We start from the raw sequence: 26,349 nt of genomic DNA, 5'->3' as shown, positions 1-26,349 counted from the left end.
GTAGCAAAAGTAAGCATATTCTGATTTAGGATAATCAAAGGCTATGCAGTTATTTCCAGGTTGCTAGTAAGAAGCATGACAGCAGCTTAACCAAATCCCACAATACGGTCATGGTCTGTATATGGGACTGTAAGTGCCCTGCTTATGTCTCCTGCACAAACATGGAGTGTGTGTGTGTGTGTGTGTGTGTGTGTGTGTGTGTGTGTGTGTGTGTGTGTGTGTGTGTGTGTGTGTGTGTACGCCTTGCCTACAGAGGTGCCAAGAGTTAACAGACATGTTGACATTAAGGGGGGCAATTCTGGCATGCTTCCAGCACCATGCTGGGACCACACTACTACATGATGACATCATCCCAATGATGTAATGCTCGACAAAATAAGCTCAGGTGCTGGCGAGGGCTGTCACTCAGGCAACCACTGTCAGAAAAGGTGGGGGTGAAGCAATCATTGCGTCACCGTGGCAACGGGGTCGAGTCTAGGGACAGCTTGCTGTTACCCAGAAGGCTGTTAAGGAACAATTGAGGCTGTTATGGTTAGGCTCATCCCAACCATGGCTGTCTGCAGGGCAGTGGAGGAGCCCAGTGATTTAAACTGAAAGGAGATACAACAGCGCAGAGAAAGGACTGCACACCTATGAGCTCTTGGGCTGCTGAATAGCTGGGAGCTTGTTGAGTCATGCTGGTTAGTGTTGTAGGCCATAGCAACTGATGGAAACCCTTAAAATGAATAACAATTGCTTTTGCTTTACTATTCCACACATTACTGCTGATTTATTTTACAAGGCATTCTGGTATTTCTAGGTCTCCTTGCCTGATGGGGGTCATAAAGATTAATTTAATAAGTGATGGCGGCTATGGGCTGTTAGTTGTTCACTGATTTTATGACTGTGTGGGCTTTGATGGATCACATGACTATATTTGGCCTCCGAAGCATAGCATAAGGGCCATCAAAGCTCATTATTATCGCTGAGATGACAAGAAGACACAAACGAGCACACACACTCATGCATGCATGCAGACGCATATGTACAATGTACTGAGAGAGGGTCACAAGAAGAGTAAACATAAAAGCTCCAGATCTCTATAACATAGAAAAGGAAACGCTTTTGCGTTAATGGCTCGAGGTTTAAAAAAGATACATTCCTAATATTAAGTCAATCAACCCCAGAGAGAAGGACTGGCTTGGCCTCTCTCTCACACACACACACCCCACCCACCACATCAGACATGTAGAGAGAGGGAGACAGGGAGAGAGAGAAAAAGAAGGGGGGAGGTGGTGAAAGAGAGAGAGAGAGAGAGAGAGAGAGAGAGAAGCATACCTCCCCAAACAAAAAGAGTAAGAGCACAAGCTCTTCCTGATCACTCTGCTCAGTTCTACACCTAACATCTCTTCTACCTGCAAGATCAATAACCGCTTCACCTTTAAATTGTGATTAGTCATAACTTTTTCTTTTTTTTTTTAATCTAAAAGTCTGCCTGAGAATGGATTCTAGACTGGCCAAATGTTCCCATTACAAAAAACATGCTGTGAATTACTGCACATGGGAGCAACTGAATTAAAAGCCCTTAGATTGAAACCATTCTCATGGCATAAACAAACTCCACTGAGGATTAATTAACTGAAGTTGGTACAAAACAAACTGATTAACCTGCCCATTCGCAATAAGGACGCCAAAAGCGTCTGCTTCCTGAACTCATCTGCATACTGAGAACTTGTAAACAACTCTCTCAGCATAATTAATTAGCAAGCAGAATGATGAACTAGATGACATCCTTGTCACATGACATGGTGGGCATGGCAATGAAGTGCCCAGTGCCTTAACACATCAGTGCCAAAGTGGATCTACTTGCCAAATAGTCAACAAACAGGAGGTCAGAACTCTCTCTATATCAGTGCAATGTATACAACTGCCTGCTAGCACGTTAGCCAGGAGAGCTCAGCTTATTTATGTTTATGAAGTCATGCCTGTGCTGGATGTTTTTCAGTGTACCACAAACAGAAGGTGTGCTTCCTATTACATAGGAAGCTACGGTCTAAGCTGGAAGGCCAGCAAGTCTCTACAGCATAATGCTATCTTAAGGCTAGGAAGCTAAGGCTAATGGGCATAAAGCTAGCACGGAGTCTCACGGCACGCTTATCAAAGTGGCTGATTTCCCAGACCACCTGCAGGAGGTCACCGCGTCCGCAGGCATTCCCCCACCCCTGCGGACATCCCGTCAAAGCGCAAACGCGTGGAGAGAGGATTTCCTCTCAGAGCAAGGGAGTGGAGTGCCACTCCTTAAAGGAAGAGACGGAAGTTAGTCCAAATGAACAATGGCTTGGTGATATCCGACCCTGTTTTGAGCATAGTTTAAGAGGTCAGACAAACACAGCATGCGTGAGAGATGCCTTTTAACCAAAAGTAGGTCAGGGCCATTTAAATGCATTAGTATTTGCTGCATATATGCACGTGCACATGTGTGCAGGCACACACAATCTAGCACATCAAAAGTGTGGCTCAGACATGAATTATTTATATTTTAATTTCTGCAGTGAACTGAAAATTAAAACAGTTATATATAATGCTTGTTAATAAATCATAGACTATAATGTTCGAATTTTTGCATTTGCTGTAAACTGTGTTAAATATACACTCCCACAATAATGTCCTTATATTCTCTGGAACACAGTGCGAAATTTAAATGTTTATCTTGCATAAATGTGTTGTACTACTTGACGTCATCTGACTGGGTATATAACAACAGGACCCTGCTTAAAAACAATCACACCGTCAATCAGTAACCGACACACTCGTGTAGAGACAGAAAAACGAAGCTTGTCTGAAGTGAAAGAGGATCAAGGGTGAAGCTGAGATAATGACTGGTTCAGACAGAGCTGGAGTCAGAAGCAGAGAGTCAATAATTCATACAGGACAGATTATGCTCTTCCTTTTCTCTCTCTCTCTCTCTCTGTGTATGGTGTGTGTATCTCATGTGCGCACACACATACATGCAATCCGCCCTTCTTTGACCCCTTGTGTGTCTGTCCACATGCACTGGCTAAAGTCATTGCTATAGAGTGATACCAGCAACCAGCCACACCCCCTTTGATTTGAGAGCAGACAGGTATTTTAACTGTGGTCAGTATACCATCACTACATGCCAGGATCACGACCAACTCCGCACAACCTGCGAGATGGTCTGCAAATTCAAAGGAGTGAAACAAACACTACATGGTAATGAAGAGCTAAGTGTGTACAGGGAATGCACAGTGAGCATCTCGAAGGAGATTTGAAAGCTGAAGGGAGGTGTGGCTGTAGAGCAGAGGCTAGTCATGCGTCAGATAATGTACCCTGTCATATGTTCAAAGGATTATTTCTTAGGTGTGCCTTTTTGTGTGCGCGCGTGTGCATGCCTGTGTGCGCAGAATAAATCCTTTACGGCTTTTGTGTCTCAGTGTAGTCCAATGGTGCAACAGCACCAATCACAAGGGACAACTCTAAAAATAGAACCTGCTCTTCACAAGAACACCTGACAAGTCTCTCTCTCTCTCTCTCTCTCTCTCTCTCTCTCTCTCTCTCTCTCTCTCTCTCTCTCTCTCTCTCTCTCTCTCTCTCTCTCTCTCTCTCTCTCTCTCTCTCTCTCTCTCTCTCTCTCTCTCTCTCTCTCTCTCTCTCTCTCTCTCTCTCTCTCACACACACACACACACACTTTGCCTCCCTGTAGTTCCTGATACATATTTTTTCCAGTCATTAGATTCAGTGAGGACTGAAGAACACAGTATAATCATCAGCAGTCCACATGAAGAGCTGTAGCACATATACAAACACATGTATGCCATGTCCCTCCTTAGCAGAGGCTAGAGTCTGGCTGTTAGCGAGCAGGTTAGGATCTTTATCAGACTCCACAATTAAGATTAGCCTTGCTACAAACCGTCAAAACGCTGCTATCTCTGACTATAGGCCGCTAGCTTTGACAAAACCATGCCTTCTTCCGCTTGATCCGCTGTGATTTTTGAGAGCAGTGTCTGCAGACTAACACTATGTCAGCAGTTAGCACTGATTGAAACTTACAACCAGCACAGCCAGAGCTTACCAACAGGAGCTAGCGTTGGTAACAACAACAACAACAACAAAAAAAGCATAACATTTAATAATACTGTATAAGTTTATATGTAGACACAGTTATAAATGAATAAAGTAGCCTTCCGTAAGAATGTTATCCATTACCAAAGAATCATGAAACCATAGCCAAGCAAGGATATGCTCTCTTGGAGGGAGACAGACAGACAGACAGAGAGAGAGAGAGTAACAGTGAATAAGTACAATACCTGAGCTTTAACGCATTCCTGAAGTGGGCCAGAATGAGGTGAGAGCGGAGGAGAGAAGCAGAGAAGATGACCGTTATAAACAGGAGGGAGAGTTAGTCAGAAGAAGTACAGACACAATTAGCACAGCTGAGTCCTGCAGAGAAGCACTTTGCAAGTCATAGTACGGGAAGAGAAGAGGGACATACTCTTCGTAAAGGCTCAGCTATCTCTATAATGGCAGGCTGTAGGGGACAACAGAGGGCAGTACAGGACACACGACACACACACACAGCGTAATACAATGCAGAGACACAGGAGCATTGCACAAAATGTAATGCTACCACAAACCCAAATTATAAATGGGCCCAGACACATTAGGATGGAAGAGACTGAACTAATTATGTGCCCAAATTGCTCAGAAATCCAGCTCAAAATGCCGTGACTGTGCTTGCCTTAGGGAGTTCATTTAGTTGTTCAACAATTAACACTGATTGGCTTAGAGAGAGACAGACAGTTACTGTGATGAGGCCCATTTGCAGCCCAAAACAGGACACTATCTGTGAGGTGGCTCTGTGGATGCAGCCTGTTCCTCTCCAACGCCATTTTAAAACATGCAGCGTTAAGACTGCCTCTCTCACTCAACTAACATGCAACAATCACATTCCGTCCTTTGCCTGGGCAATTTGGGTGAAGCTTAAAACTGCTATTTCTATAGTTTAATTTAAACTTCAGACCCTATTGCTCTGCAGCCTAAATACAGTGATACAGGGATACAGTGGGATCCGCAAATGAGGTTCCCATGGTGGGCATCTCGGGCTGCTGGACACATTTTACATTCCCACTTTTTGGAATGACCATTCTGTCAGCGCAGAGATCAGGAGAGGCACCCAAACATGGTCATCTGCAGAAAGAGCAGCGTAGATGCACGTTTGAGCTCTAAATCACTGTGGCCCAGCCCTGAAGTAAAGAATCAATGGACTGTGTGAAAAGTGCATTGTTTTTTGCTTTGTGAGAGGTTGAATAATGCTTGTGTGTTTCAACTACTAAAAAATTCACTGATCAAAGATTATTTTTTATTCCCTACTCAAATCTATGCCAGACAATGTCTGATGTTTTATAACGTTATCAAATTCTACCAGATTAGGATGCTCTTCTCCCTGTGCCAAGGCACAAATAAATGTAGAGGTTGACTTGCCTGGGCCCTGCCAGAACCTCCCACTACTAGCCACAGAAGAAGCCTTTCCACAAAGCTCCCCAAGTCTAGTCTGTTTGTGGGAAGGGAATACATGGGGGGTGGGGGGAGTTCTTAGGAAAGTTTTTAAATACCAGCCCATTGAAAAAGGAAGCAGAGCATTCCCAAACAAGCAAGGGAACACGGCCAGTTTTCCTTTGGGAATGAGAGGAATTCGAGGAATGGAGAAGAGCAGAATTTTGGGGGAGGAGAACCCAGAGGAATGTGCCTACAGGAGTTCTCATTTCAGATGTGCATACCATAACTGCACAGAGCACTGGCCAAAAAAAACCTCTATATCCTACAGGCAAAGGACAGGCATGAAAGAGCAGCTCCTCGGCTCTCTTTTCAAGGATCGGTCCAACCCAATCGACCACAATCTAAACCTAAATGAGATGCTCCAGTGGAACAGAAGACAGAAATTAATGTTTTCATTCTCCCTCTCTCTCCAATTCTCAGTCTCTGTTTGCAAAGGAAGATGCAGACACGTGAAATGTTCTCAGACATGAGAAATGATCTTCCTCCTCCCTCCAGTACTTCATAAATGCCACCTGTCCAATAAGGATGCCTGCCCCTCGAACTCGTACTGGGTTTGAAGGGGATGAGAGTGTAATGGATTAGTGAAAGTGAAATATGCCTGTGTGAAAATAAGCCTCATACCCTCTCTGTATTCACTGCACAGAGCTGGAGCATGGTGATTTTGGTTGGGCAAACACCACACACAAAACAACACACACACACACAGCATCACAGTTTGACAAGGTGCATGGTGGTGACTCGGAGCAGAAACTGCCGGGACTGACAGAATCTTTTGCCAGCATAACAGTCCTTCGAACAATGGACAGGCACAGCAACAACCAGGCCACCTTGAAAGGAGTGAATACAAAATTAGGCACAACATAGAGCTAACAAAAAGACCAAGGAAGGAAAACCAATAGGTATACAGCAATAAAAAATATTAAAACGTAAGTAAAGAACATCTGACAAACTAGATAGCTAGTGACACAAATATGGCAAGCTACAACAAACCCCTGAGATGGAGAGAGGGATTATGGGAACACAAAAATCAAAAAGGCAAGAAATAAAAATAAAGTATAAGGCTAACCTGTGTTAGCATGGGAAGATGAAAGAACGGACAAGGTGCAGTAGCACCAAAGAAAAGCTAGCAAGTGAAAAACATTTCAAGAGCAGGGAAAGCAGACAAATGGAGCAGAAAGTGTGTGTGTGTGCACGCATTTACATGCCTACATGTGTGCGTGTGTCATACCTGAACTACAATCAGTGCATTATTACCTACAGTACACCTGCCATTAGGTTTGCTCATATTTTTTCTAGTGTTTATCCATAATGTTTCCGCCATTCCCATCCAACATTTCCGCTATTAGATGGTGATCCTGAAGTTATTTAAAATGCTCTGCAGATTTATGCCATGTTGAAATGTGCACAGATTCCTTTCACATGTCAGTACATAACTTCGGGCATGTTTTTGATACCACAGTTAACTTTCAGGGGAACTGTCACCTAGCACTTCACCATATACATCTATTTGTGTTTTTCCCCCTAGGTAATTACTTTAGACCAATATTTTAGAAGCAGCCTGCACAAAGAAAGTGTAACGTTTGTAGTATGTGGTTTGATCATATATCTGCTAAAGAAGATGGAGCTACTGCAAGGGTATGCAGAGGTGTGAGCTAGGCTCTTAATCGTAAAGTATTCAAATGCGATTTCAACCTAAATGCAATTTACTGCTATGCTCAGGAAGTCAAAGTACAGAAATGTACACAATATTAGCTCTCTAGCTCTGATAGGCTGTCACAATTGGTATTGTTAAGATATACGCCATTCAGGGCTCATTAAGGAAATCAGTTTTACACAACACAAGTTTAACAGACCACCACATTGTAGGCCAAGCAACGCAAACCAAGGGACACGGCAAGGGGAAAGCTCTCTGCCAGGAATGCCAAGGTAGAGGTGCAGGACTGACCGTGTGGTATCCGCGGGCTACTGGTGGCTTGCTTGCAGGGTACGGGTCCACGGTGTCGATGATGGTCTGCCGCTCGCCCTTCTGGTTGATCTTGCGGAACCTCCGGCGGGACTGTCTGTGTGATGCCTGTCGCTGGAAATACTCCTCATTCTCATCCATATAGTCCACCTGCCAAAATGAAGAGAGACAAATGATTCTCTCGCTCCCCTTCTCCTTCTCTCCCTCCCTCTCTCCTTCTCTCACTCGCTCTCCCTTCCTCTCTCCCTTGCTCCCTCTCTCTCTCTCTCTCCCTTGCTCTCTCTCTCTCTCTCTCCCTTGCTCTCTCTCTCTCTCTCTCTCTCCCTTGCTCTCTCTCGCTCTCTCTCTTCCTTGCTCTCTCTCTCCCTTGCTCGCTCTCTCTCTCTCTCTCTCCCTTGCTCGCTCTCTCTCTCTCTCTCCCTTGCTCGCTCTCTCTCTCTCCCTTGCTCGCTCTCTCTCCCTCTCTCCCTTGCTCTCTCTCTCTCCCTCTCTCCCTTGCTCTCTCTCTCTCTCTCTCTCTCTTACTCTCTCTCTCTCTTACTCTCTCTCTCTCTCTCCCTTGCTCGCTCTCTCTCCCTCTCTCCCTTGCTCTCTCTCTCTCTCTCTCTCTCTCTCTCTCTCTTGCTCTCTCTCTCTTACTCTCTCTCTCTCTTACTCTCTCTCTCTCTCTCTCTCTCTCTCTTTTCCCTGGCTACCCCCCGCCCACCTTTCTCTCTTGCACTGCGTAAAAATAGCAGTGGGTGTGTGAGTCTGTCTGTACCGCATGCAAGGGAAAGAGAGGGAAAGAGAGTGTGAGTGTGCATACGCATATGTGAGCTAAGCCGAGCCTCAGATGCCTACGTCAAAGGGAGAACACGCAAGCGGAGAAGGGGAAAACGGGAAAAAGAGGGGAGGATGCATTCTGTGTTGAGTGCAGGATGTCTTAAGCAGACCCAGCAGGGGGCTGGCGAAGACCCCACACCCTCGCCCATCAACTGCAGGTGCAGTAGACGTGCTTGGTTGAAGCTGACCCTGCACACAGACGATGTTCTGTTGCATCACCATGTTCTTAGTTCAGAGTGTTTCAAGGCAGTGTGAGAAAATGCTTTATTTCACAGTCTTATGCTATTGCAAGAATGGGCTTTGTGCATAGTAATAATAGCTTCACTGCAGTCAAAATAAATGTAATGGTTATTTATTGCTACCAAATGTAGCATTTTTTTTAAAGTTGGGACATGGTGGAGAGGCACCATCAACTTGGGATACAAGATTGTACAGAAGTTCTAGCCAGGGTGAGGAAACAAGATTTAGTCAGTTAAGACCTCTCCATCACTATCTCAATCATCTTTTCTCCCTCGAGGCTCTCACCCTCACACGCCCACAAACACCCACACATACTCTTTCCCTCTTTACTTTCACTGCAGCCTCACATTTCTCACCCCCTCCGCCTTTTGGGATTACACATCAAATCTCTTGCTACCTTACCAACCGCTGCTATGGCAACTGCCAGCGAACATCGAGCAGAGGGAATATATCCGCTCTGTGAACGAGCATGAGCCTGAGTGTCCATATCCTGCCTCGGATCACAATTACAATGCCAAATCAGCCAGTAACACCACACCAGGAAGTCTACTACCTCCAGCTGCAGCAGGTGTAAAAAACTGACTGGGCTAAAAATTACATAGAGTCTGAATATTACCCATACTTGCATATGTGCACGTGCGCACACACACACACAAATAATCTTTCTTATATGTCTCCGCAACCCTCTAAAATAAATACACATCATCAACAATCATCACTGTGGACATAATAAACTAATAACTTGTTTTGCATCTCAGCATGGGAACTGAAGAGAGCATATTATAAAATCCTGGATCTCATTTGGGTTCTACTAGGATCTCAGCACAGACAGGAAGCCATAGTGACAATCTAACCGATTTCAAAGAGATCAACATAGATGATTGGAACGCTTAGGGAAGGGTGAAACACCAGCCAAAAGGTCAAATTTGCAAAGGTAATTAAGACATATTAAAAATAATTTGGCATTTAGGTGCAGCTAAGAATGTTTTTGCGCATGCAAGTGTATTGTACGTATTCTACAGTGAATAGCGTGAGCACACGCAGGTAACAGGAGCACTCACCACAATCATTTCGGATGGCTCCAGAACGATGCACTCACATCCACGACGCAAGCTTCCTGCGGAACGCTTCCCAAAACTAGGCGAGGAGAAGGAGAGACACACAGAGATTAGAGTCCTTACCTGGACCATGGAAGCATTCACTGAGATTTTGGAAAGGAAAGCAAATAATGAAAGCTGTACAAACTTCAAGTGTGGACTCCAGACCTTGTGAATGAATGTTGGTACACAGGCACATATAAACCACACACCTCCACCCACCCAACCCAACAGAAACACATTCACTGTAGTGTTCCTCAGCTGGGGGAGGTTCCAATTGGTGCAGGACTACCCCCAGACTGGACAAGTCCACTGCCTGACATCACAGAGCTTGTGAAGGGAACCCAGTGCCCCGGGAGATCGGGTATGTGAGAGGTTCCACAGGAAAGAGCAGGATGGAAATACAGAGGCAACCCACATGTGGAAATACTGGGAGGGGTAAATAAGAGCACACACACACACATACTGACACACACTAGAGACACACAATCCACCCTTTATAAAAGTAATTGCAAAAGGCACACTGTTACCAGTCATATTTAAGAATCTCCAGGAGAAAACACTGTTCATCAGGCTAATCAAGAGAGCCAATTTTAATTGCTGACTTAGGCAATAAGTAATATTCTTGAGCCATTTATTCTACTTTTTACAGTTAAGCTGTGTTAATGCTATTGGTAGCCTCTTTTGTCACTGTTTTGTTTGGCTCAGAGGTTTACTGCTGGTAAAGCACTTTTCTTAAACAGGAATGAGCTGACCAAGAACACAAAAGTCCAGAGCTCACACACGTGTGCACACACAAACCCCTCACTAGAAGAGAAGACAGCACCAGTGCTAACTCAACCAATTTGATATTACACTGACCAAAGACCATGGTTAGCACCACTGAACTCAACCTTAATAAATGAGAGACTGAGTGTATGAATAACCAGGGACAAGGGAACATTATCAGTAGAATGTTTCAGGTAAATGGATAAAGAAGTTAATTAAAATGTGAGTCTATATTTTCTATATCATTTAAATGTACCTAGATTCCACTGAATATGTTATGTGTACTGTATGCTATACTCCATTTCAGTGTAAATTATTGTGGGGCATTTGTAATGCATAGACCTGACCTTGCATCAAGTAGCGTTATAGCCTATATATTACTTTATTATATAGTACTATATTAGCTAGAAGCTGCTTGGTAAATATGTCTGAGGCTGATATAAAGTGTAATCTGACCGACTGCCCTACCATGATGTCACAACTCATTTTGGCTGTAAAAAGATTAACCACAAAGAAATTACTTGATATTACATGACTTCTGAATCTTGCTTTCATATTTTAAGAAGGTCGCAGAGGAAAATACTGGCTCAGGGTCTGCAGTCTGACGAATCAGAGATAATTCCAATTACTGTGCTGACACTGTAAGCACAACAGTCCTTAATATAAATTAAAAAAAAGTGAAAAAAGGTTATATTGGATGGACACCTGGTTGTATGAGTGTACAGACACCTGGTAAAAGCTGACAGGTCAGCATCCCAGCATACCTTTGGTATTTGTTCCTTTGCTATTTATGCTCTTCTCTTTGTGACCACACAATGTGAGGTCCTCCCTCCACTTTCAATTTCAGATCACAAGTAACTGCGGCCCACTGATTTACCTGTCCCACTCTGGTTTACCTGCCACCCTTACAAGGTTCAGATGGAGAAAAAAAACTATTACTCACACACACTATACACTATCACTCCCAAAACACAATTAGCAAGTGATCACACTTTCAAATCACACTTTTTGAGCATCAGGCTTTGTGTAAAATCATGGATTTTTAAGAAATTTGAAGTCCAATAAAGAAATATAGTACCAGTTCAGAAGCAGGAATAAAAAAGGTGTGAGGGAAAGCTGAGCAAATTTATGACTCCAGCTGCACATGCACATTATTTGGCCACGGAATTCAGAGGAATTTAGACCAGATTTGTTCCTTTTTTTCCCTTCCTCCCAAGAGACACACTGCCAACCCCACCAGCTTCTGCAGTCCATGTTACACAACATCCCTGGTGTCTGGAATGGGATTTGGTGACGACAATCACCCACACCCACCCAAAGCAATCCACACTCCCACACCCACACCTACACACTCCCTTCCTCTCTCTGTCTGTCTCCCTCTCTCTCTCACACACACACCGCCACCCCCACATACCTACACACCCACCCACCAAACAGCCCTATAGGTCACCAAAATCATTGAAGTCTCCCAAAAATATTTAAGCCAATACAAGATTAAAGATTCATTAGGCAAATGCTGACAGTGGAAAAGTAAGGGAGGGGAAAGTGGAAGGGTGCCTGTGGGTATAAGGAACATGTGAATACAGCAATAAGGCAAGAACCCAAAAGACACACAGCAGTCCAACAAAGCACCAGCTGCATGAACAGCAGAGAACATTCAGACTCAGCAACTTCGCCCACAGCACAGACACTCCAGACCCAGGACCTTAACCCATAGCACAGACACTCCAGACCCAGGACCTTAACCCACAGCACAGACCCTCCAGACCCAGGACCTTAACCCATAGCACAGACACTCCAGACCCAGGACCTTAACCCACAGCACAGACCCTCCAGACCCAGGACCTTAACCCACAGCACAGACCCTCCAGACCCAGGACCTTAGCCCATAGCACAGACCCTCCAGACCCAGGACCTTAGCCCATAGCACAGCCCCTCCAGACCCAGGACCTTAACCCATAGCACAGATACTCCAGACCCAGGACCTTAACCCATAGCACAGATACTCCAGACCCAGGACCTTAACCCACAGCACAGACCCTCCAGACCCAGGAACCTTAGCCCACAGCACAGACCCTCCAGACCCAGGACCTTAACCCACAGCACAGACCCTCCAGACCCAGGACCTTAACCCACAGCACAGACCCTCCAGACCCAGGACCTTAACCCACAGCACAGACCCTCCAGACCCAGGACCTTAACCCATAGCACAGATACTCCAGACCCAGGACCTTAACCCACAGCACAGACCCTCCAGACCCAGGAACCTTAGCCCATAGCACAGACCCTCCAGACCCAGGACCTTAACCCACAGCACAGACCCTCCAGACCCAGGACCTTAACCCATAGCACAGACACTCCAGACCCAGGACCTTAACCCACAGCACAGACCCTCCAGACCCAGGACCTTAACCCACAGCACAGACCCTCCAGACCCAGGACCTTAGCCCATAGCACAGACCCTCCAGACCCAGGACCTTAGCCCATAGCACAGCCCCTCCAGACCCAGGACCTTAACCCATAGCACAGATACTCCAGACCCAGGACCTTAACCCACAGCACAGACCCTCCAGACCCAGGAACCTTAGCCCACAGCACAGACCCTCCAGACCCAGGACCTTAACCCACAGCACAGACCCTCCAGACCCAGGACCTTAACCCACAGCACAGACCCTCCAGACCCAGGACCTTAACCCACAGCACAGACCCTCCAGACCCAGGACCTTAACCCACAGCACAGACCCTCCAGACCCAGGACCTTAACCCATAGCACAGATACTCCAGACCCAGGACCTTAACCCACAGCACAGACCCTCCAGACCCAGGAACCTTAGCCCATAGCACAGACCCTCCAGACCCATGACCTTAACCCATAGCACAGACCCTCCAGACCCAGGACCTTAACCCATAGCACAGACCCTCCAGACCCAGGACCTTAACCCACAGCACAGACCCTCCAGACCCAGGAACCTTAGCCCACAGCACAGACCCTCCAGACCCAGGACCTTAACCCACAGCACAGACCCTCCAGACCCAGGACCTTAACCCACAGCACAGACCCTCCAGACCCAGGACCTTAACCCACAGCACAGACCCTCCAGACCCAGGACCTTAACCCATAGCACAGACCCTCCAGACCCAGGACCTTAACCCACAGCACAGACACTCCAGACCCAGGACCTTAACCCATAGCACAGACCCTCCAGACCCAGGACCTTAGCCCATAGCACAGACACTCCAGACCCAGGAACCTTAGCCCATAGCACAGACACTCCAGACCCAGGAACCTTAGCCCACAGCACAGACTCTCCAGACTAATAGCCACAGCCCACACCACATATTTCCAGATCCAGCACCTTAGCCAACACCACAGACCCTCCAGACCCACAGCATATCAATCTGCATAGCACTGCACATTAAAAGACTTATTTCACACCAACTAGCACCAGTATATACACTGACAATATGAATTCATGTCTGAACAAATTTCAGTAAGAATGACATTAAAATAGACAAAATAAATCGGTAGATTTTAATGTATGGACCTTAAACAGATTTACAAGCAACATAAGTAAGCAAATTTACATCAACACTTTCAAATCTATTGCACACAAAGACATATGACATAACACTATACCTTTCTAAGATGATCCTTCAAGGGAAACCTTCTTTAAGAAGTGCAGTCTCAGTTCAAACCCTAACAAACTACATTTCCACTTGCAGGCATCTTTCTAGGTCGAACACTTCCAGCTAACTCTCTCTCTGCTGGGTTCTCCAGAGCTGCTTGCAGTCAGAACAAACACAAGCTTCAAACATCCTGTGTACACCCCATATAATATCTCAGCCCATGCTACTCAGTCAGCTGCATTCATGTCACGGGAGTGCCTGGTAGCCTTGTGCATAGGAGATCAAGTGTGTGCAAGAGTGTGCACTTCTGCAACTGGGCAATGCACCACAAACTGACCGGAGTCAAAATTCCAGCCAGCCTCTCACTACCAGGAAAAGGCTGAGAAGGCAGGGCTAACCTCTGTCCACTAAAATAAAATGACCTTTCAACTTCTACTCCAAACACTACATAGAAAAAGGGTGGGAAGATTCAGAAAGAGACTGGGAAAGAGGAAGAAAGAGGGAGGGAGAAATAAAGACCAAAAAAAAGAAGCGAGCCAGCTACAAAAATAGCTCACAGTCTTGTGCACCAATGAAAAATAAGCAAGGCGACATCATTCTTAAGGTGAATAAATTTGGTCATCTACTTATGCTTTGGTGCTTGTTGGATTTTGCTTGTTTTTTGCTTTAATTTAGAACAATCATGGTCTTGTTTGCTCTTCACAATTCACAAAACGTTTCTCTCTCTCACTTTAAAATCCTTCTAAGACCAATTTTCTAACCCAGCCACATGGTAGAAGAGCCTGTGTCTTTAAATTTACAACATTTGGTAGACACTCTTTTTCCACAGTGACTTACATATTTATCAGCATGACCGTATGCGTGCTACGTGGGTATTGAACCCATGACCTTGATGTTAATAGCACATTGCTATACCTGCTCTGAAAATTTAAAAAAGGACGTTTGTTATCCATCTGTCAGATGTGTTTTCCTACTGACACTTTTGCTTTGACACCCAGGCTAACATATTATTTATGAGCAAAGTGTTTCACCACAAGAAGAATCTAGCTACAGTACATCTATGTACCTATAGTTACTTTTCAAGGTATTGTACTGAAGATGGTCATTTGAGTATCACAAGAACACTACTACCGGTTCTTGTATCTATGAAAGCGAGCCTATAAATACCACTTTGTAAATCACAGACCGGACCTTTAATACACGGTCAAGTGTAAAACAATCCATTTCCTTGTACATCAGCCGATCTTACAGTCACTAAAACAGGAACTGATTTTCCCAGATCAATGAGCCCAGCTATGCAAAGCTATGTTGTTGCAACCTGATGTACATTTACAGAATTTAGCTGAAGCTTTTATCCAAAATGACAAAGTTATGACCTCACAGTGGTGGGGCTTGAACTGGCAACCTTCCGATTACTAGTCAAGTACCTTAACTTGACGTACAGGGTGGTCTGCACTAAGCATCCTAAAGACACAATTATGCATGACAATTTCAAAGTCACACTATGTAAAAACAAAGTTCTTCCTTCCAGATCAAACACAAATATATATTCAGGCATGTGCAGTTATGTGCAAAATAATAGCAGTCCAACATCACTAATGTATTTCATTACTGATTTGGGCAGAAAAGATAATACAACATGGGAAAAATTAATGACCAGGTGTAGCGAGTAATGAGCAACCAACAGAATCAATAGTCATGACATGCACGCTGCTAATTGTGTGTTACTGACTCATTTAATGAAAGGAGCGTGTTCAAATTAATAGCAGTGCAGAGTTCAATTAGTGAGGTCATTCATTCTATGAAGAAACAGGTGTCAATTATGGCCCTTATTTAAGGGCAGCAAATGTACCTGCTGGTTTTAGCCCTTGCTCAGTGAGTAAAGTGGGTCGTTCCAGACATTGTACCGAAGGAGAAAGAACTTTGATCAAGAAGTTGATTGGAGAGGGGAAAACAAAGAAGTGCAGAAAATAATTGGATGCTCAGCTAAAATGATCTCAAATGCTTTAAAATGGCAAACAAAACCCAAAACACGTGGCAGGAAAAGAAATACTACCATCTGCGTAGATCATAGAATAACAAGAATGGCAAAGAAGCATCCAATGATCAGCTGCAGGGAAATCAAAGAAGGTCTTCAGTTACCTGTGAGTACTGCAACAATCAGAAGATACCTACATGAAGCCAAACTATTTGCAAAAAACCCTCGTAAAGTACCAGTGCTGAAAAAAAGACATGTTGAAAAGGTTACAGTTTGCCAAAGAACACATTGACTGGCCTAAAGAGAAGTGACAACATTCTATGGACAGATGACAGCAATATTTTTCTTATTGGGTCTAAAGGCCACAGACCCATAAGCACTGAATTCAAGCCACAGTACACTTTGAAGACTGTAAAACATGGAGGTGCAAGAATAATGGTTAGGGGATGTTTCTCATACTTTGGAGTCGGACCCATTTATCGCATACCAGGCACCATGGACCAGTTTGAATATATCAAAAATACTGGAAGAGGTTATGTTGCCTTATGCTGAAGAAGAAATGCCCTTGAAATGGGTGTTTCAGCAGGACAACGACCCCAAACACAGCAGCAAGCGGGCAACATCCTGGTTCCGGATTAACAAGATTGATGTTATGAAGTGGCCTGCCCAATTGCCAGACCTCAATCCAATTGAGAATTTGTGGAGCGACATCAAAAATGCTGTTTTTTGATGCAAAACCCAGGAATGCAGAAGAACTGTGGAATGTAGTCAATCAGCTTGGGCTGGAATATCTGTTCGCAGGTGTCAGATGTCAGTTGTCAGTTGACTCCATGCCACATAGATATAAAGCAGTTATCAGAAATAAAGGTTATACAACTAAATATTAGTTCAGTATAAACTTTCAGTTTATACTGTAAATATTCAAGTTTGTAAATTGAATGAAGACTCTACTATTTTTTTGAACATCCCATTATTCTTTCTTCTCCATTTTCAGTTTAAAAATTTATATTGAAAACATATATTGATATATGTTTCCATTTGAAATTGAATGGGCAGTGCTCCCAGTGCCTTTGTGTATATGGAAATAAATGCTATTACGAGGATTGAGCTTTTTCTCAGTTGTTTTAAACACACTGCTATTATTTTGCACATAACTGTATGTGGAGAATTAAATAGTTTGACTTCTCACAATCTCACACTTCAGCCTGGGTGTCTCACATACTTCAGCACTAGCAGCAGAAACATCCAATACTGTTACTTACTTGAAACATGTAATAAGACGTTCCGTTTGAACAACAGAATAAACTGAATATCACCTTTAATTAGGCTCTAAATAACACAGCTCATTCTGGGCTCCCTTTTTTGTTAAAGATTTGCCAAACACAGGTATGTTACAGTAACGTGATTTTAAAAGGAGACTATTGAACTACTGAATTTAGCAGAGAACATACAGTGCTGGGAGAAAACCCCACAGTCATCAGGCACAGAACAGAGCTGTAATCACTTCCAACATTAAGCTACACATGTAACTGATGAAACTTTGGACCTGGAATCCAAATCTAGACTTGGATTTGACCACACTATTGTCAAACCTGACTCAGGGCAAAAGGAGGATGGAAAATCTGTAGTACCTGAACCTTGCATGCTGTGATTTGAATAACTGTGCTCTATTTGACTGCAAAAAAAATCAAGACGGCATTTGGCTTCTGGAGCTTACACTATAGCATTTAAGTTTGCTACAGTAGATATTACATACTTCTTTAAAAGACTTCTTAAAGATGCCTTTGTGTAGAAACAAGGCAAAGTCTCCATTTGTCTCCATGATGAACTATATGCCATGCCAAGGTACATGCAGACATGGGCCCTGGGCTCTGCTATAGAGCTTCATCTTGAATCTCAAAGTGACGGCGGCTCACAGGCAGATGTGAGAAAAGACATACCTGGATCTAGGCAGGAACATGGACTCTTTGATGAACACAGATCCAGAGAGCAAAATGTACCAGCAGCTGCCAATATCATCCGGACTGAGAAAAGGAGATTGAGAGAAAGAGAGAGAGATGGGAGTATTAATAAATGAGGCATAGAGACAGTAAGGGTATGGAGTCCTACAATCCCGGAAAGAGGGTGAGATAGTTGTAAACTCCTAGTAACCCATATGATTTACTTTACTGTGAAACACTCCTACATACAGTAACAGTATTCGCACACACGTGCACACACACACACACACACACACACACACACACACACACGCACGCGTTTTCTGGCTTATGAGAGCAGTTGAGTTATGCAACGATCATGGTGTCCCTTGCAATTACTTTAAATGAAAATGAAATGTGACAGAAAAGTACATTCGGGATTTAACAGAAACAAATGATTTATTGTAACTAGTCTGACATTCTGCTGACCAGTGAAGGACCTTTCCATTAAGTCATCTGAGAAAACTTTGAATCATGGTTGTCTGACTCGGCACAGGAAACAGTTACTGTGGTCACACACCAAAACCCTCAAGCTCAAACTGATGCAAGTATAGCTGTCATTGCAATTCTGGTCAAGGGGTCCACAGATATTTTTGTGAAAATCATAGATCCCTAGAAAGTTATGCATTTCTAGTTTGCTGGTACTGTCCAGGAATAGAAGGCAGAGAAAAGAGAAGACTTTAAGGTTTTTGTTATAGGGCTACTGCAAAGGAAGGAGCCAAGCAAACAGTCAGAAGTAATCTAGGAAACTATTAATTACATCCACCCTCCTCCCCCACACACAGTTAAATATAGCAGCACTAACAGAAGAACGTGTGTGTGTGGTGTGTGTGCGCGCGCGCTTTTTGTGCATGCGATTAAAAGAAACAGCATAAATGACACACAGCTCCATAAATACTTATTTTATGGGTGTCAGAGACCAGGCTTGACTGACGAAAGAGGCCTCTAGGCCAGTGGGTCAGTGCCAGCCTGGCTAGACAGTTACTGACTGGCCCCACCCACCTGCCCCACCTCCTCCAGAAAGCATTGAAGGCAGGGATCCGAAGAGTAATGACCAGTAATGACTAATGAGCAGGGCCCACTTATGTCCTCATGAAGATCTGCCCATGTGCAGTACTAAAGGGCACACAACATACAATGTCTGAAAATTCTCAATGGTTGCTCAGCGGTTGCTTGTCACACTCCGTCACTGTTCGCTGTTGACAAATTAACAATGATAGTCGTCACCTAGCTGCAACTTCCAAGTTTAAAATCTTTTTGCACCACTGCATTATATCAAAATCGATAACCCAAACATGGACAACTCAGTCCAAGAGACTTGAGATTAGCATTATATATATATATATATATATTTTATTTTATTTATTTATTTTTTTTTAATGAAGTTGTTCTTAGTTGGGGAGCTGACATCTTTTTCACATCTAGTAAACATAAATTCAATATTTTAATCTGAGGTAACAGAGTTATGGAAATATTTCTCTCCTTACTAATTTATCAATGAATGGTTGGTACAATATTTATAAAATAGTCAACATTAAGTAGTTCATTTCAAATTCAAAATGTAAGAAAGGTCTAATATAAACAATGAACATCCCACAACGCTGTCGATGCAGCACTTCCTGTGTGCTGTCACGCCACCAAACACCGTCAAACTGTGGGAGTGGGGCTTTCCACATCATTATCTTAAAAGGTATGGTGAAACGCGGGATCAGAAGAGTATCATATTTTGTAAGCCAAGTTTCATTATTTTCAAAATTATGGCAGAGACAGGTTCTGTCTTTGGATGCAAAGTTGCAAAAGGAGAAAATGTGAGCCTTCCAAAGGATCTGAATATCAGCGAGAAATGTGTGCAGTTTATTTTTAAAAATCGCACCGTTCCAGCCAAATCTTCAGAAAAAACCCCGTTTGCAGTAGCACTGTTTTGTTAATTTCCAAGCCACTGTTTTGAAACTTTTTTTTTAAGATGCCACAAAACATATACTGAAGCCCAACACTGCTCTATCCATTTATCCCGGGTGTATAGCGAGTACGAGCAAACGTTGGTCAACTGATGCATTTATTTGTGTTTCATCCATAATATTAGGCATTTTATATGGTTCGGGTATGTTGACTGTGGGGTTGTTCACGACATGGATATAACGTTTTGATTTGGTTTTATGGGGAATTCTTTGTTCTTTTAAAATGTATTTTGTTCTTTTAAAATCATGCATTGTCACATCAATGTATCACATCCTATATGCTGCACCTAACAGGAGGGGTAACCTTAGTATACAGTTAAATATAGTATAGTATTAGTTATGAATTAGATGCATTTCTCCAGAGACTTTCTATCAAAGTGTTTAGTCCTAATGGCACATCTGGATGTTTATCGTTACGTGGAATCTTTGACAAACAAAGTACATGGTGAGCAGGTAAGCTTGAGCTGCAGGCAAGCAGTGGACAGAGGTGGGGCTTAATTTCATATTCATAGATCCACACATACTAAATGAAGAAAAAGTCTAGTTACCGCTAAGATACTTTTAGGGCAATAGATTTCTTCTTGGAAATAACTTTAAAAATATGTAATTCTGATAAACAGAAATGAATTTTTAGAGCTTTAATCAATGACAAGAGAGGGACTTTAATGGAAGGGGGTCATCTGAATCTTTTTCTTTCTTTCAGTGAACATGACCATCTCCTTGGTTTTGGATGTAACTAAGACTAAGGTGGGTTTCTTATCACTGAAAAGCTGAGACACGTCTGTTGAAGGTGGCAGACGCTACAGCTTGCTCCTGATTGTTGATGTTCAGACTGAGACACTGAATTTCAAGTTATGACCTCCATAACAGCTTGGGGCATATATTTTATTTATTCAGAAGAGTAAATCTTTTGTTAACATTCACAGGCAATATAGCCATTGACAGCATTAGGTGGCAGGACGTGACGCATTGAAGCAGTTAATTTGGACTCCTCTTCAAGGGGCGTGGCAATGTAGTGACATTGTAAGTGCCATATCGAGGAGTCCCAGTGGAAAGCTAGGAGTGTATGTGGAACCATACATTACCACCACCTCACACCCATGAGGTTTTAGCCAATGACATTCTTCACTACACACTCTGAGCTGTAGGAGGGGCTTGACGTCTTTCTTCAGTTCCTTGTCACGGCAATAATGTGTATCCATAAATGTTAGCCATATATGAAGCAGGCTGTTCTCTAGTTAGTGTCATTCATAATTACTGTTCGTACCACACTCCAGAGTTCGGCACATGTCAGCAATGTGTCTGAGGCCAAAAGATTTTTGGCCAAAAAACACTTCTCACTTTTTAAATTCTAAGGCTCCTGGTTCAAGGACCACTAGAGACCTCCTTGAATCTGGCTCCTCAAGACCAATTGACATACAAATGCATGTACGCGCTCACACGCACATTCATGTGCACGCACATACGTGCGCACGTGTTCACATGACGCCCTTGTTACATTTCCGCAACAGCATTAATGAGGCAACTCCAGCACACTGCCACAGCAGGAAGGTCTGCCTCACTCTTTCCCCCCTCGTTCCCTCGCTTCATCTCTCCTCCGCTCTGCCGCATTCATGCCACCTTCCACCGCCTCTTTGAATCACTCTCCCGCTTAGAAGCAGGCAAAAGCAAAACACTCAATTATTAATCAGCAGAATGCAGAGACACGCACAGAGAGAGCAGGAGACAGAGACACAGTCAAAGAGAGAGAGAAGAAACAGAGAACAAGAATGAGTGATGGTCACACAGAGAGAAAGCAAGAGAGTGTGGGATTGTGAGGGTGTCTGTTTAACAGTCACAGTGAATGACTGCGCAGTTACTTTACCTTCAACTTTTTCAAAAGACAGACTAACATTTCCATCTATTATCGTCTACTTGTTGGGTTTTTGTTCTTCATGTTAATCCCTTCACTGGTGGTCCCCATCTCTTTAGTGTCTACTAATGTTCCAAAAATGGACATGGTCATGATTCCTTCCTTCTAGATCTCTCTGTCTTTCCGTGCAGAAAGGAGGATTGCATGGAAAACCCTTTGGCTAAAAATGCATCCTATAAATGCGTTCCACTGCAACCTCGCATGCCACTTCTAGCATGTTTATAACCATCATGCAATGATGGATATTTAAGACAGCGATGAGCCTGGCATTGCTAACCATAACATTGCTGACCAAACAGCTGTCTATTTTGGACTTAGATGTAAAGTTAGCTGAAAATGGCTGTTTGTTTGGTTGTTTGCTTGCTCACTGAATGCACCTTTCAACGTTCGCAATGACACTGTAACAAATACTAACATTGTAAGTGAATTTATAATAAAGTTCTTAAATATATATATGAAAGATGTAGGTTTCTGTAATTTTTCCCCCACTGCCTGTGACAACCCCCCAAATTCTTGCAACTCCCAGTTTGAAAAATACTACCCAAAATACACTTTGACTTATACATATTTCAGAAACCAATTAAAAGTTGTTTTTTTATTCAAATGTTTTTTTCTCATAAGTAGTGTACTGGCTATGCTAAGTTCATGCAACCCAAAAGTTTAATTACTAGACACATGTCATTCTAGAAATGTGAACACACCCACCTGTCTGCACTACAACCTTTCCTAAGATTCATAACATACGGTCAATTAGGAGATGTTATATTTTTACTTTTGGTTCTGACATATAAGGAAGTACAAAGACACTTGTAAAATGTTTCCATTAGAAATTAATTCATTTTCACCATTGGCTTTTTTTAAATTGTCAATTAATGCCATGATACTGTGAAACTGATATTTTTAGACTGTTATTATACTGTGAAAATTTCCAACCGTAACATTACTAAGAAAGTAAGAGAGAGGGGGAGAGAGAGAGAGAGAGAAAAAAAATCTTCAGACTGAACTAGGTCACAGACACATTTTTGCAACGCTCATCAAATGCACAGAGACAATCCCAGATCCCCTCAGGAAAAGAGCACAGGACATGGGGGGACCCAGGGATGAGGGGACAAACTCCCAGAGAGAGGACGAGTGCAGATGGGTGTGCCTGCAGGAAACATCCATAAAATAAGACTCAACACAAGAGAGTTATTTGTTAGATAATAGCTTAATATTTTATTTAGATATTCTGAATCAAATCATTGTTTGTTTATTTTTTATTATGCTCACTCTAACATCCCTGAATAATTCTATCATGTTATTTCACACCAAAATAACACGTTCATTTTCAATGTAGCACAATGCTATTTACTGATTCTTGGCTGCACTCCAAAATGGAAAAAAGTTATTATTTAGTAGTATTTTGCATTACTTTGGTGTGGGTCACTGCACTAAAAATGTAAACATGAATATATAGACTCAGCCTGTTAGTATGCTCTATGAGGGATGTGCATACATGAGTGTGCGAGCTCTGAATTCCAGTGGGGCTACAAGGGAAAACAGAGCTGCTAAGAGGCACGAGGTGTGTGTGTGTGTGTGTGTGTGCGTGCGTCCGTGCGTGCGTGCGCACATGCGCATTACACCAGTGTACAGAATGATGAATCACCAAAAAAACTACTGAACAGCACTCAAATGCTGCCTGGACATGCGCACGCACACACGCACGCACACACACATACACAAAAAAGAATGCACGCAGGTACACACAGAAACACGCATGCAGGCGCACACATACACACGGGTATGTGCGCAGGTCGAGTATGGTTACACATTAAAGTAGGGTTTTAATCACATTACCATTCATTATAGTCAGTGAAACTGTAACTGACATTTCGACATTTGGCAGAAGCTCTTATCCAGAGTGACTTACAATTTCAACCATGTTGCAGAGGTTGGCAACTGTAGTCTTAGTTTTCTTGCCCAAGGTATTTGTATTGGTATAGCGTGGTGCCCTTGCCCAGAAAGGGGACTGATTCCCAGATGGGAGACATTGTTAAACACTATACCAACTACATTTAAACAATTAAAAAGCTACTTTGTTATATATCCTTTCAATACAACATTATCTAACATGAAATCTAACCATTATGCAACACAGTTTTGATAAACTTATTGCATACACAGAAAAATCCTTTTAAATTACTGTGGGGTTTTGCAAGTATTCATTCAGAATAATGCATGCTTTATATGATTAAATGATTTATGTCTCATGTCCATATCTTTTGTGTGTATTGTGTGGAAAAAGCTTGAGGGAGCAGCTAGCTAGCCGTTGCCGTAGCAGCAGCTGCTCCAGATAGAACCCAGTGGTCTGTAATAATAGGGAGAAGTCTGGGGTATGGTGTTAACCAGAAGCCTTAAAGCAGGACGCTGGTTAATGGAGCACCATGAGGTTTATCTGTCTGCAACAGCAGCGAGCTACTGCAGTGCCGGCTGTCCCAAATGACTGAAGTTCAGTCTATTGCTTAGTTGGGCTGCGCTCTACTAAGGGTACCCATTTGACTTCTATGCAAAGATGGGTAAAGCACACACAGAAGGGGCTCTCATAAAAGAAGATATTCTCAAACATGCTTAAACATGCACACTCACAGAGAACTAATCAAAAGCTGAAGTGGAGATTATAATGAGGTACTGGAGTTCCTGTATCACCCCTTCACCTAAAGCTACTGAGCAGCAGGGTACATCACTCCCACCAACACAAGCACCCTTAAGAACGGTCACCAGGCATTCCACAGTTTCAGCCAATCAGAGGAAGCATTACAGCAGAGGGGGAAGGTGCCATTCTGCACATCATATTGTCTATTCACTCTCCTAATGAGACAGCTAATCCAGGGTCCAAAGTAACACTAACACACTAACACACTAACACACACACACACACACACACACACACACACACACACACACACACACACACACACACACACAAAATTAGGGAAGCTAAAATTCACTCATGTTCTCAAGAGTTATTTGTCTATATAGGTGAATGCCAGTCTCCATGCTAATGCTTTATAATTCAGCTCAAAGAAAAGAAGCTTTCTTGATCAGTTCCAAGCCTGCAAATATTTAGTTTTGATTGGAACAGCAATGCAGTATAAAATAAACAAACAATACTGCCATATTTTTGTTAATCCTTAGATTATCATTCATATATAGGGTATTTGTCACTGGAAGTTCAGCACTTCTTTAACTGGGGATATAAAAAAGGTGACGCCAACAGTGATAGTAACAGTGACCTGACCTGGTTAAGATAATCACATTAGTAGCCACAAAAGAGGTAGCAATCTCTCCCTCTCCCACACACACACACACACACACACACACACACACACACACACAAACACTCAGACATACATATATTAGATGCTATCTGAGATGATGAGTAAATGAGCAGCTCGCCTTCGTGGCCAGGGTGCACTGACCCAGAGACAGACCCAAATAAGTTTACCTTCCTCCAGGATAAAGAGGAAAAATGGAGTGTGAAATTAGAGAGGAGGGCCTGTGTGTGGGTGCTGGGGGTGCCCTTGGGACCATGTGTGTGCGTGTGGGTGTGCGCATGCATGTGCACATTTGTCCCCAAATCCAAAGGCAGGAAGAGCATCAATAAATGCATGGAACAACAGCAATGTCTGAACTACCTTTCCAAAACACTGGGAGAATATGGGGAGGACCCACACACACACACACACACACACACACACACACACACACACACACACACACACACACACACACACACACCCTTGCAAAAAACAGGGGTGACCCAAAACTAGGTCAGTGTGTTTAAGCCTGATCACCAGCAGTGTTTTTCCCCTCCATGCAGTTCTCCTGAGCTGCTGTGCTTTAGAATGCCATAGAGAGTCAGTCACGCTGACATTAGATGATGAATGCAGAGCGCTTTGGCTTTATAAAAATTAACATGCAACAGCTAAACTTTTTTTTTTTTTTCCCCATTTTGTAGTTTGGTGGTAGGGGACAGACAAGAACACTTACTAGTAGAGCACTTCATTTGCTTCATGTCTTTCATAGCGCACTGTTTCACACATCATCCTGCAAAACGAAGGAGAGTGAGAGGGAGAGAGAGAAGGAGAGAGACACAGAGAACATCAGTGGCATATCTGTGAAAGCTAATACAATTTGGCAGATGGCTCCAAGAGAGGCAGCCAGCTTCCATTGTATTCCTAACTGTGCAGCTCTTATTATGAAAACTCAATTTAAATACAGGTTTTAAAGCATATCAGAGAAATGGGTTTCAGACCAATAAAGCCATCTTGTGGACACTCAGGACTGGGTGGCACCTTTTTCGCTTACAGCCTCTTATGAACCACCCGACAGCTGTCATAAGAGTGAAGCAAAGGTTTATGTACATTTATGCTAGTCACCTGCTAATTCCAGTCCTCTCTCCCCATAAAA

At 43.2% G+C, this 26,349-nt stretch overlaps 1 protein-coding gene across 4 annotated transcripts in view; it reads right to left on the bottom strand.

The window, feature by feature from the left end:
* Nucleotides 1-26,349, bottom strand: part of rapgef2 (Rap guanine nucleotide exchange factor (GEF) 2) — an 83,260-nt gene that overhangs the window by 29,364 nt on the left and 27,547 nt on the right. For 3 of the 4 annotated variants that reach the window (XM_026999348.2, XM_026999347.2, XM_035532103.1), the window contains exons 3-7: nucleotides 25,930-25,986; nucleotides 17,992-18,075; nucleotides 9,643-9,718; nucleotides 7,502-7,669; nucleotides 4,308-4,325 (exon numbers count right to left, since the gene is read on the bottom strand). In XM_026999348.2, the coding sequence (XP_026855149.1) occupies nucleotides 4,308-4,325; nucleotides 7,502-7,669; nucleotides 9,643-9,718; nucleotides 17,992-18,075; nucleotides 25,930-25,986 (403 nt within the window). The remainder of the gene's footprint in view (nucleotides 1-4,307; nucleotides 4,326-7,501; nucleotides 7,670-9,642; nucleotides 9,719-17,991; nucleotides 18,076-25,929; nucleotides 25,987-26,349) is intronic. The other variant, XM_026999346.2, reaches the window with a different exon arrangement.

The sequence above is a fragment of the Electrophorus electricus genome, chromosome 12, assembly GCF_013358815.1.
Source record: "Electrophorus electricus isolate fEleEle1 chromosome 12, fEleEle1.pri, whole genome shotgun sequence".
NCBI classification, from domain to species: Eukaryota; Metazoa; Chordata; class Actinopteri; order Gymnotiformes; family Gymnotidae; genus Electrophorus; species Electrophorus electricus.
The sequence above is the reverse complement of the archived record's forward strand: the minus strand, read 5'-3'. Positions and strand labels throughout refer to the sequence as shown.